This window comes from Delphinapterus leucas, chromosome 4 (assembly GCF_059928025.1).
Source record: "Delphinapterus leucas isolate spDelLeu-1000000601 "Yukka" chromosome 4, BTC_Dleu_Yukka2, whole genome shotgun sequence".
NCBI lineage: Eukaryota > Metazoa > Chordata > Mammalia > Artiodactyla > Monodontidae > Delphinapterus > Delphinapterus leucas.
In genome coordinates this window covers 67081285-67094674 of record NC_143132.1, presented here as the reverse complement: position 1 = coordinate 67094674, position 13390 = coordinate 67081285, and the positions used below count along the sequence as shown (strand labels likewise).

General features: G+C 35.9%; 1 protein-coding gene across 1 annotated transcript in view; it reads right to left on the bottom strand.

The window, feature by feature from the left end:
- Window positions 1-13390, bottom strand: part of STXBP5L (syntaxin binding protein 5L) — a 384965-nt gene that overhangs the window by 158402 nt on the left and 213173 nt on the right. Inside the window, 3 exon segments of the mRNA XM_089909991.1 lie at window positions 5213-5280; window positions 6194-6341; window positions 9489-9561. Of these exon segments, the coding sequence (XP_089766117.1) occupies window positions 5213-5280; window positions 6194-6341; window positions 9489-9561 (289 nt within the window).

Genomic DNA, 13390 nt, shown 5'->3' with positions numbered 1-13390 from the left:
GTAGGTCGCCGGAGGGCGTCTGTTCTTCGTTCAGACAGGACGGGGTTAAAGGAGCAGCTGCTTCGGGGACTCTGGCTCACTCAGGCCGGTGGGAGGGAGGGGTGCGGATGCGGGGCGAGCCTGTGGTGGCAGAGGCCGGTGGGACGTTGCAGCAGCCTGAGGCGCGCTGTGCGTTCTCCTGGGGAAATTGTCCCTGGATCCCGGGACCCTGGCAATGGCGGGCTGCACAGGCTCCCTGGAAGGGAGGTGTGGATAGTGACCTGTGCTCGCACACAGGCTTCTTGGTGGTGGCACCAGCAGCCTTAACGTCTCATGCCCGTCTCTGGGGTCCGCGCTGTTAGCTGCGGCTCGCGCCCGTCTCTGGAGCTCCTTTAAGCAGCGCTCTTTATCCCCTCTCCTCGCGCACCAGGAAACAAAGAGGGAAGAAAGAGTCTCTTGCCTCTTCAGCAGGTCCAGACTTTTCCCCGGACTCCCTCCCGGCTAGCCGTGGTGCACTAACCCCTTCAGGCTGTGTTCACTCTGCCAACCCCAGTCCTCTCCCTGCGCGCTCCGACTGAAGCCCAAGCCTCATCTCCCAGCCCCGCCCGCCCCTGCAGGTGAGCAGACAAGCCTCTCGGGCTGGTGAGTGAGTGCTGGTCAGCACTGATCCTCCGTGCGGGAATCTCTCCGCTTTGCCCTCTGCACCCCTGTTGCTGTGCTCTCCTCTGTGGCTCCGAAGCTTTCCCTCCTATAGTTATAGTTTTTAAAAATGCTTTTATCTTTTAAATTCTACACCTGAATTTAAAGTGATTCATGCACCACCACTACAGTGTTATAGGATACTGTTTTTGTCTGTGTATTTACTTTTACCAGAGAGCTTTTTATTTTCATATGCTTTCATTTTGTTGTCTAGTGTTCATCCATTTCAACTCAAAGGACTCCCTTTATCAATTCTTGTGAGGCAGGTATAGTGGTAATAAATGGTTTCAGGTTTTTTTGTTTGTTGTTTTTTTTTTGCGGTACACGGCCTGTCACTGTCATGGCCTCTCCCATTGCGGAGCGCAGGCTCCGGACACGCAGGCTCAGCAGCCATGGCTCACGGGCCCAGCCGCTCCATGGCATGTGGGATATTCCCGGACCGGGGCACGAACCCGTGTCCCCTGCATTGGCAGGTGGACTCTCAACCACTGCGCCACCAGGGAAGCCCTGGTTTCAATTTTTGTTTATCTTGGAAGGTCTTTATTTCTCCTTCATTTTTGAAGTACAGTTTTCCAGATATAGTGTCCCATGGCTGGCTTTTCTTTTTTCTTTATGCACTTTAAATATATCATCCTTCTCCCTTCTAGCCTGTAATATTTCTGCTGAGAAATACAATGATAATCTCATGACATTTTTCATACAGATAATGAGTAGCTTTTCTGTTGCTGCTTTTAAGATTGTTTCTTTGTCTTTGACAATTCGATTATAATGTGTCTCAGTGTGGACCTCTTTGGGTTCATCCTCATTAGAATATTCTGATACATATCCAATGAATATGGAAGTCCATTTACCTCCTCAGATTTGAGAAGTTTTTAGCCAAGATTGCTTCAAATTGGTTCTCTGTCCCATTCTCTCTCTAGTCTTCTGGGACTTCCATAATGCTATACTGGTATGTTTGATGGTTTCCCATAAGTCCTTTAGGCATTCGCCACTTTTCTTCATTCTTTTTCCTTTTGTTCCTCTGACTCAGTGATTTCTTATTACCTATCTTCAAGTTTGCTGGTTCTTTCTTCTGATTAAATCTGCTGTTAATCCCTTCTAGTAAAATCTTCAATTCAGTTATTGTATCCTTCTCTTTAAGAGTTTCTTTCTGGTTCTTTTTAAAAGTTTCTACCTCTTTGTTGATATTTTCATTTCATTCATACATCATTTTCCTGATTTCATTTAGTTGTCTACCTGTGTTCTCTTTTCATGCATTGAGCTTCTTTAAGACAGTTATTTTCAACTGCTTGTCAGGTAATTCACAGATACCAAATTGTTTAGGGTCAGTTTATAGATAATTATCTTGTTCCTTTGATTGGGTTGTGTTTTTCTGTTTCTTCCTGCCCCTTGTTATTTTTTACTGTGAATTTAGCATTTGGAAAACAGCCACCTGTTATGGACAGCTTTATACAGGGGAAGACCTTCTCCAAGCTCAATATCCTTGGGGTCTCTCAAACCTTCAATGGGGATGCATCTTCTCTGGGACTGTATGTGTAATTTCCCAATTAGAGAGGTTTGCTGGTTTCTTTTTCAGGAGCTTGCATCTCTTGCTCCTTCTATTATCTGTCTTAGTTCTGCAAGTTTCTTAGCACTTCAATAAGCCACTGAGCTCTCTTTTGTTCTCTGCAGCCCCCAGGCATCCAGGTTCCATCAGTACTCTGACTCAGGGGAGATAAAAACTAGTCTCTTTGGAAGTCCCCTGAAAAGCAGGAACATTGGATGTACAGTCTACTCCACTGCTTCCCTCTCATGAGAGAAGATTCCTCCTGAACAAGAGCTGTGCCAATTTGGGGAAGAAGCTGATATAGTTGAAATAAAATGGCTGTTTTTACCCATTTCAGTGTGGCTACTCTTGGCTTTGAGCTCCCCTGGGGTACTATGATTTCCTAATTGGTTTCTAGAGTTTTCATAAAGGTTTTTGGACCATATATTGTTGCATCAGTGTGCCTGTGGGAGAACGAGGTCTGGGGCTACTTATTTTGACATCTTGCTGATGTCACTCTCCATTGATTCTTTTTTTTTTTTTTTGCGGTACGCGGGCTTCTCACTGTCGTGGCCTCTCCCGTTGCAGAGCACAGGCTGCGGACGCGCAGGCTCAGCGGCCATGGCTCACGGGCCCAGCCGCTCTGCGGCATGTGGGATCCTCCCAGAACGGGGCACGAACCCGTGTCCCCTGCATCAGCAGGCGGACTCTCAACCACTGCGCCACCAGGGAAGCCCTCCATTGATTCTTTTATAAAGTATTTTTCTGTCCTTCTTCTCTAAACCTGATTATACTGTGGTATTTGAAGTGAGTGTATTGTTAATGGCATAGCGTTGGTTTATGTTTTTTAATCCACTCCGCTAATCAATGCATTTGAATTGATGTATTTAGACCATTTACATTTAAGCCTTAACACTTCCATGATTAATTAAGTCCGTCTTTTTTTTTTCTTTTCTATTTTTCCCTCTTTTATTGTCACTGTTTTTTCCCCCTGCTTTCCTGTAGGTTAACTGAATTATTTTAGTACATCCATTTTTATGTGTCAATAATGTTTTTCAGTGTATCTCTTAGCCCAGATCTTTTTACAGCGTTGCTTTAGGTACTGCATTGTAATATTCATTTAACTTGTCACAGTCTACTGGTGTTATCATACTACCATTTTAAGGGAAGTATAAAAACCTTACCTTTCTTTATACCAGTTTACCCTCACCCATTTATAATTACCTTAAATATTTCCTCTATACATATGTAGAACCACATCAAACAATGTAACCATAATATTTTCTTCAACCATCAAATATAATTTTAACTCAAGAGAAAGCAAGCCTATTGTATTAACCCATATTTTTGCTTACTGTGTTCTTCCTTCCTTCCTCATATTCCAAGGTTCCTTCTTTTATCATTTGCTTTCTGTTTACAGAATTTCCTTTAGCCATTCTTTCAGAGTAGTCTGATGCTGACATAGTCTTAGTTTCCCTCATCTTAGAATGTGTTAATTTCTAATTAATTCCTGGAAGATATTTTTGCTGGGTATATTATTCTAGGTTGCCAGTTCTTTTCTTTCAGCACTTGAAAAAGATTCAGGTTTCCTCTGGCCTCCATGGTTTCTAATGGAAATATGCCATCATTCAAATTGGTTTTGCCCTGTTGGTGAGGTGTGATTTCTCTTTTGCTGTTTTCATATGTTTTTCCTTGGTGTTTAGTATTCAAAAGTTTGACTATGATGTGTCTTACTGTGAATTTCTTGTGGTTCGCTCACCTTCTGCAATCTCTAGGTTCATGTCTTTTGCCAAATTTGGGAAGTTTTCAACCATTATTTCCTTATGAACTTTTTAAGTTCTGTCTTTTCCTCCTTCCTCACTGGACTTCCATTGACAAAAAAGGGGAGGGTATATGGCTCCTCATTACTGCTGGGCAGTGCTGGGAATTCTCTCCCCACATTATCTCTGTCACCACAGGTAATGTGTTTCACTACTATTCAGCAGGGTTAAAAGTCCCAGCACCCTACTCAGCCTTAGCTCAGTGTCAGAAACTGACACCCCCTTCATGGGCAAGTTGAGGCACCTTATTATGGCCTGATGAGGGTGAAAGTCCACACTCTCCACTCAACCTTTGATGAAGTGGGTAGGGGTGGAGTCATAGTTTTTTTCTGTGTTGGTTAGCTATAATAGAAAGATTATTTTCTAAAAGTTTACTGTCTTTATAGGCTTCTCCTTTCCTCACCTTTTGGCTAGAGAGAGCTAGCTTTCGTTGGGCTTTTTAGGTTTGTGCCTGCAGCTCCAGGTTGCCAGCTTCTTCAGCTCCAATTCTGGGATATATGAGGCAAAAAGAAAAGCCAGGAAACTCACTTCCATGTCATTCCTTGAGTCTTTGGGGACCTATCCAGTCTGACTTCTCTCCATCTTTTCCAGGCATATTATAATAATATCCAGGGGTTTTAATTGTACTTAGTGGGAAGAATAGGGAAAAGTACATCTATTCCATACCTCATAAGCAGAACTCCTTATGATCTTTTAAGTCTTATCTTTATCTGTTGCTATGTTTCCATTTTCATTCCTAATATTAGAGCATGAAGTGGGTTGCTATAGGAAGTAACAACATTTCCGGTGCTATAAGTTTTGAAGTATACTTTAAATAGCCACTTGATGGAGATACAGAGCACTGATTCCTGGATTTAGATGGAATCAAGAGATATTGGTAAGGGCCTGTCTAAGGCTAATAATCTATGATTTCTACAGAAATTCTTCTTTGACTAATCTCTCATGATTTTTCTATCTCTGACTTTCTTCTGGTCTTATAATCTATACTTACTTATTTTTGTTATATGTCTATGTTTTCAATGATTTGATTTTATCTTCTATAAAGGTTATAATCTTTGGATAGAAGCTGTGTCTTATATTTTAATTTAAACTGTCAGCATTCCTACAGCACAATTATGGGAAAGTGTGAAAATTCAATGAAATCTTTTTGATGATAAATTGATAAACTCATAAATCACATCCCACTTACCCAGTAATAATAATTTCCGGATATGTCTGTGTGCCAAGGTTCCAAGCTCCTCCACTGATTGGCCACTCCTAAACAGATTATGTGGGAAGAATTTATAAGTTTTATTTTTTAAATTTAAATAACTTAGAAATTTAAAATAAAAATATTTTAAAATAACAGTAAAAGTTTCACTTAAAACTAAATAGCTGTTAAGTAATGAAGAATGAAATGTGTACCTATTTTTTAACTCCTTCATTGAACAAACAATTCCAAATGCAAAATTTCATATCCTTTAAAAATATAGATTTTAACAAATATTACCATTCATATTAAAAATGCAAAGAAGTATCTTTAATCATACAAATGTGGTGTTGCTACATTTTCCATGTAGTCTATGTACCTCAAAACTGTGGTGGTGCCATTTAACACAAAATACTATGTAAATTGTGCCCCCTGGAGTTGTCCATCTCAACAGTCCTGTTCAAATAACAGAAATCATAATGGGGGGGTCTTTTATAATTGTAAGTATTTGAATCCTGTAGTTAAATATAACAAAATGGAATTCTAGAAAGTTATTTAATGAAAGACTTTGACAATTATGTCTTATTAACCATTGATTGATAAGAAATAACTAGAGAGAGTTGACTCCTGAATTTCTTAAAACGTAATCCTTCACCTAAAATAATCAAAGGTAACATCTTATGATTCAAGCATATGTTAGTTTAAACATATATTTAGTATATAAATATATATGATAGGTAAGTATATCTTAGTAGATAATTGTATACTTTTTATATAAGAAATTTATATTCTCGTACACTTAAAGCTATGTAGCATTTAGGAAATTTGAATTTCAGAAATTGTCTTTTATAGGCGCCAGCTTATGACTTGAAAAGAATTTAGTTCAAGTCTTCTTCTATGGAAAGTCAGAAAATAACAGAAAAAAGTATGATCATATGATATGGATATGAATACAAGAAAATTTCTAATTGTTGCTTTTACCTTATTACTGTATCCTTGTTTTTTATGCTTGACTCCTATAGAGTAGAGCACTAGAATCAAATCTGGTGGGCAATCAGCAAAGTATGCTGTGCACGTAACTGGTGATTCATGAATGTCCATGGGATATGGATTTTCAAAGATAGGAAAGCTAATAGATAAAGATAATATATTAGTGTCATTTTGCACTGATATAAAAATGAAATAGCTTTCATAAAACAAACCCTAAGCTCTTCTAAATATTGATTATATTGAATATATTTCACATAACTGTTTTTTAAGCATCATAAAACAATGATCACCTGAACAAGAATTCTCTTTTAAAAATATATATCTATAAAATGTAATATGAATACTAGTAGAATTTTACTTGAATAAACTCATTTTCTTTCCAGTAATTTCAAAATTGCACAGTGATATCGCTTTCTAAAATGGATAGACTAAATTATGTTAAATTGAAAATATGTAGCAAGTTGACTTATCAGTCAGTTTATTAAAACATTATCAACTAAGTACTTTATCTACATACAATTTTATCTATATATTTATATAATACAAGTATTAAAATATCTTAGAAAATTTTACATGCTCTCCAAGGGACATAATACATAGGCAAGTATTTTGGTTTTGTATTTTTACAGGGAGTAACTGAAAGTTGTGTGTGCAATGTAGGTATGTGTGTGATTACACATGTTTAAGATTGTTTCCTATGTAAACTAGAAAACAGTGGAAATGCAGACCTATGGCTGTAGTAAATTTCATATCCTCAAGCCATATATCATTTTAAAAAGGGGTATCAGTAAGAACCAAATTAAGAATTCTTAGAACCACAATATATTGTACACTTCTCATGTACCAGATGTACCAGGTACTGTAGTAGATGGAATGGAGTATTATTCTATGCTGCATCCGTTCTCAGTCTGTGTGATCATGTTACTTCTGATACAGCGTGCTTTCGGGGGGTGGGGAGGACTATTAAAAATAATTTTCCCCACATTATAGGAACTTAATCAGAAACTTAGTTCAAACACCAGAAAGAGTTTGGTGTGTGTGTGTGTGTGTGTGTGTGTGTGTATGTGTGTGTTGACAGCGGTTCTCTTCCCTCCAATATTAATGGTTTCCCAGATAAGAAAAGTAGTATATGCAAAATCACATGGAAAGGAGAAAGTTGTGTTTAATAAATGGCAAGTAGTTTAAACTGAATGGATCAGAGGTTCCCTGTTTCAGAGCAGAAATTATCAATATTTCTGATATTGAAGAATTAGAAGTAAAATAAGTGGATCACCTTAAAGATCAGATCTACAATTTGGGATTTGATAATAGCAAGAGATTACAATGATAGACTCCTGAGAAGGTGAACAATATCATGGAAGTGTTTGGGGAAAATAACTTTATTATATTGGCAAAGAGTAGAAAAATGACATTTAAGAAAGAAATAACTAAAAATGTATTACAAAAATTTACGTGTGAAAGTGTGAACTGGTTGTTGTAGAAATGTAAACAAAGACGTAAATCCAAGAAGAGGAAAAATTTTTAAGCCCTAATGCTTGCTTTCATGTAGAGGATTAACTGGAAAAGAAGGAAGGAAGGAATAAACTAATTTGAAAAATGAGTACAAAGCTGCAATTTGTTAACATTAAACATGGCTAAAAGTAACTATTTGGAGGGAAAGAGAACATGTTCAGTTTTTCCACATTAAACTTCTTGTAATAGACAGCAAAATAGGAATGTCACATAGATTTTAAAACATGGTGCTGAAGAAGGCAAAATATTAGATAAAAACGTGGAAACGAAACGTCAATTCACATACTTATATAAGGTAATGAAAAGCATAAGAATTAATGTATAAAAATAGTAACTTTTATGTTATATGTATTTTACCACAATAAAAAAGTTTTAAAAAGAATAAATGTATATGCTAAAGAATGTGAGTATTAAAGACAAAGTATAGTGGGCCTTGGAGGATGTTAGACAATTAGACAAGGTATGAGGAACCAACAAATATGACACAGAAGGAAGAGGTGACTACCAGTGAGATCAGAAAAGTATATTTTAATAAAACCTATATTAGAACTTAGAGAAAGAGGCATAAATCCACACTCGTACACAAAACTTAATCAGGTTTTATGCTGATAAATAGAGCAGCTAGGCAGAATTCAGTTATGGTGATATTATGGACCAACCCTATTCCCTTTCAAAATATTGAAATACTATGTGATGCAAATTATCACAAAGAAGAACTTTGGCTCTTACATTCACAAACTACACTGAGAGTAAAACTCAGACTGTACTTCATCCAACAAAAATTTATTAAGAACCTACTTCATGTGGAGACAAAACCTGTCCTTCATGAGGCCTACAGTCTAGTAGGGAGACAATCTTAAAAAAATAACAAATGGAAAATTTCATCTGTGTCAAAGCTATGAAGGACAGGAACATGGATCTAAGACAGCCCTTAATAGGATATTTGACCAAATTATACAGATAATGAAAGATTTTCTTTAATGAGAAAACGATATCTGAGTTGAGATTCTTATAGATGTTAGTAAGGAGAAAAAGGAATGGAAGATTATTCCATGCAGAGAAGAGAGAATGTACAAAAGCTCTGCAAATATAACAGGCTAAAAAAGGATCAGTGAGTCTAGAACAAAGAATGAGGGAAAATGAGCTTCATGCCTATCATCATTGATAATGAAAATATGTAGCAGGAAGACAGTGTTCATCAGTTTCAAGTCTAGCTTTACTGTCCATGTAAAGTAGTGGAAAGCACCACTCTAACAGCAATATTTTATATTTGTTTCTACTGCCCACAACATAATGAAAAAGAAAAGAAAGTAAAAGAAGGCATCTATCATCTCTTGCCTCGAGGTCCTGATCTTCTGTATTGTCTGCCACAGTAGTTCAATAATACTTTTATCATGTGCCATTTTCCTTTAGTCAACAGAGCAGATGGACAAACAGTACATTATATAATTTTTGTAACAATTGTTTTTTGCTTAGGGAAATAGCAGAAATGTGATCCATTTTATGTGTTTGGAGTCCCCAAAGGCATCTTTTTAAACATTAGGTGTTGCCTTTAAAATATCTTACAATATTCTCAGTGTCCCCTAAACTCTCCTGGTTTAGTTTTCATTATTGAACCAAATCACATTTTTGTAATTCTAGCAAAACAATATTACACATAAAGAATATTTACCATCTAAAGAATTCTAATGCCAATTATCTATAATGTCCTCCTATATTTTAATTGCAATAAATAGAGTCTAAAATAGTGTTAATCCGTACATGGACAACTTACTTGCTTTGTGTCAGATCAACTACAATGAGATCTTTCTCCAGAAGTACAGCAACGGCATAGGGTTCTTGAAATTCTACAAGTAGAAAAGAAAAATGGAAAAGTTTTCATATTTAACATTTTATAAAATCACCAAACTTGTATTTCCTTTATCTCCTGTATAAATGTTATTTAAATGATTTGAGAAGACCAAAGTATGAGCTAAAATAAGAAGTAACAAAGAGCACTTTTTAAAAATATATGTTGTCCATTGTAAAGCAATTATACTCCAATAAAGATGTTTAAAAAAAAAAGAGAAAAAGAAAAACGTGGGACTCAAAAAAAATATATATATATGTTGTGTTTCTCAAACAATGTTTAAGACCATTATAGGAAACAAGGAAAAAATGAGAAGTTGCATAGCATAGAGTTAAATATTATCTCAATAATCATGATAGTAGTAGATTATTTGAAGACAGTGAGTCTGTCATCTCCATCTCACATTTATCTTAGTCTTCCATAACCTTCCATTTCAGATCTGATTTCATGCCTACAGGAGATATACTAAGGAAACAGTTCTGCTTCTCTCAGTTGTGATACATATTCACCTCCCTATGAGAGCAACACTCCTTATACTAAAAAAATTACTTTCAATTCAATGTGATTTAACAGGTACTTAGACTTCCTACTATATGCCCAGGAGTATATATCTCAAAAAATCAGAGTCTGAGGATAGCCTAGGATTTTCAAGTTCTTAAAATTCAACCCTTCCTTTCTCCCTTTCTCCATCCTCTCTTCCTTCCTTCAAGATGTTTCAGAAACTGTCTTAAGAACAAAGGATATATGGGGAATAAGAATGACAAGGTCTTTGTTCTAATAAAGTTTACAATCTAGGGGTACATACAAACAATGAACAAGTAAACAAATAAGATTAATTCAGAAAGTAAAGTGAACTATGAAAAAAATAACAAGGGTAATAGTATAAGAAATGACTTCTGGTTGGTGGGGGAACACTAATTTAGTTATAGTGGTCAAGGAAGACATTGCTTTCCATCTGTAATAAAGGACTAATAAAGGAAAGCCACAGTTACAGTGTTAGCTCAATTTAAGGAAAAAAGTATTTACAAAAATATTTTACATACATGGTATTTGATTCTCAGTAGCTAGAGCATGTATCATCATTTTTTCATTTCATAAAGAAAACTGGAGTCCAAAGAGGTTATGAGATTGGCACAAGGTTACAAAACTAGTAAGTTATAGACCTGAAACTTTAATGCATGCTGTTTTCATTATACCAGCAGTTTCTACTGGCTAGTTTAAGGGGTATTTAATCCTAAACTCAACAATCACTTGGCAGGAATTTTGTATTCAAGAGTATTCAAGTCTTGAATGGTAAATTAAAATAGATGGCCTTCACAGTCCTTCCAGTCCTGAGAAGCTACAGAACCTATTCATATTTATTTTTTAAGTCACAAGCTATGAGAGAAAAACTAGAATCAAAAAAACACAAAAAAACAAAAACTGAGGAGCCTGACCTTGTTTGGGTGCATATTTATACAACAGTATACGGTCCTCAAACTATTTGCTACTCAAACTTTTTCAAACTGAGGCATTTCCCCTCTTCTCCCTTATCTCTTAGAGCTGTTTTAAGTTTTCAACATTATTTCAAAACGTTTCGGGGTTTGGGGATTTTTTTGTTTGTTTTTCAGTTTGAAGAATACTACTAGTTTCCTCTTTGTCTTCTCATCCCTCTCTAGGAAAATCACTGGTTGGGAAGCAATGGCTACAAAAATAAAACAGCTGAGACATTGGCATGAATGAGCAAAAGCCTTAAATAAATTTTTATTTTAGGTAATTACACCTGTTTTAGATTATTGTTTCTTTTCAAATAATAAAAACTGGTAGCAAAAGTTTCACGTTTGTAGAAGTACTTGGTGTGCTGTGGTAACCACTGAATAAAAAGATTTCTTTTGGAGTCAGTGTTAGGTTCAATTTGTGTCTATTATTTATTAACAGTTTGATCCTAGGCAAATTAGTTAACTTCTTTGATTTTCAACTTCTCTACCCATTGAAATGGCAAAATAATACTACCTTAGACTGTTAATAAAGATTAGATGTATATAAAGATGTTTGATGCAAAGGCTGGCTTATAGTAAGTACTCAATAGATGCCAACTGTATTACTTTTTTTATTAGATTGGTTGTTTTTGAGCAGGCTCAGCCTTTTAACCCTAGCCCCCAACAAGATGGAAAAGCTCTATCATAAATACTACTTCTCTGAAGAGAAATGCATTATTTATGACACTTGTAGAAGACCAGATACAATTAAATATAGATGCAAAACTGACAAATTCGGAGTATAGTTGGTTAGTTACTCTGGGCAATGCCCCCTGAGATAAGAGGATTAGGCGTTTGTGTTCTTTGAGAAACAGGCTGAATTGTCAGATGTCACAAATGATTCAGCAATATTAAAAACTGTTAATAAGTGTATTTTGTTTAACATATGCATAACACTTATCATTATGTGGCTATAAAGGAGATTAAAGTTCCATATTTACTAATATGGAATCATAATCAAAATACTGTATACTGTTAAGTGAAAAAAGTGTGATACAGAACAACATATAGAGTATGCTGTCATTTGTATAAAAAAGATAATGCATATATGCATACATTATTTGGGGGAGAATACATAAGAAACTTAGTAATAGTGGTTGCCCCTGGAAGGGCAGTGAGAAAGTTTTCACTATATACTGTTGTGTATTGTAGGGTTCTTTTCTGGCATTTTCATGTACTATTGTTTTAATCAGAAATAGTTAATAAAATACACTTATATTTTACTGAGTAAAGTTAAACTATTTCTCCCAGCTCCTAGTAAGTAAAAAGTTCCATCCTCACTACCACTTCTCTGAAAAGCAAAGTAATATATGTGGCTTGGAAGTGATTAGGCTTGGTTACAGTACATTTATAATTTGTTTAACATTATTAGAAACTGTCCTAACATCTCTGCTGATGTGCACCAATGTATATACACATATACCTATAGTGTTTGATCTTGGCAACCACACATTTTCAGTTTCTATTACTGGTATGCACACCTTTTTTCTTGAGGCTCTTTAGTAGAAGGCATTTTCCTAAGCTCAGCTTTTGGTCCTCTGTTCTTTCTTTCTTTCCTTGTTCCTTTATCATTCATTCTCACAACTCCAAAGAGCATCTATATTCTGATGACTCAAAAATAAATATTAAAGACCTTTTCCCTCTCTTTTTCTGCTCTCTACACAACTCTACTGACTCAAACTTATTTTTCTCTCTTTCCAAGAACTGTTATTACTGCATATGAAACCACTATTCCTAAAATGTTGTCTTTGACTCATCTCTCATATCACTCCCTAATCCAGTTGTTGACCAAATTCAATGGGTTTTCATCTTCCATTCCTACAAGCAGCACTCTGTTTCAGATCTTGACCATTTTAATGTACATTACCACAAAAGCCTCCCAGTTGGAATCTGAAGTTTTAGATTTCAGGGTCTCTCTCTTCAAACCCACACAGTAAAACATTGCGTTCTTTCACTTAATATTTCCTCAAAATTCCTCTGTAGTTCCCTATTTCCAAATACCTACAAAAGGCTTTCAAATTTTTCTCTGAATTGATCTCACTCTAGCAAAACCTCACAATTTCTAAAACCTTTACTCAATATTATTTTCAAGGCCCAAGTCATTCTTCAAGCCCTGTCTAAATCCTACTTTTTCCATGAAGCTTTGCATGAATATTTCAGTCATCGACTACCTGACTAGCCTATAAATTGGTACATTATTTAAACTGATTCGTATAACTCAGTGCTTAATTAAGCCATTATATTTTTTAAACTTAAGTCATAATTATCTTCCTCATGTGGCCAGATTTTCTGATTTGACATCAGAGATCA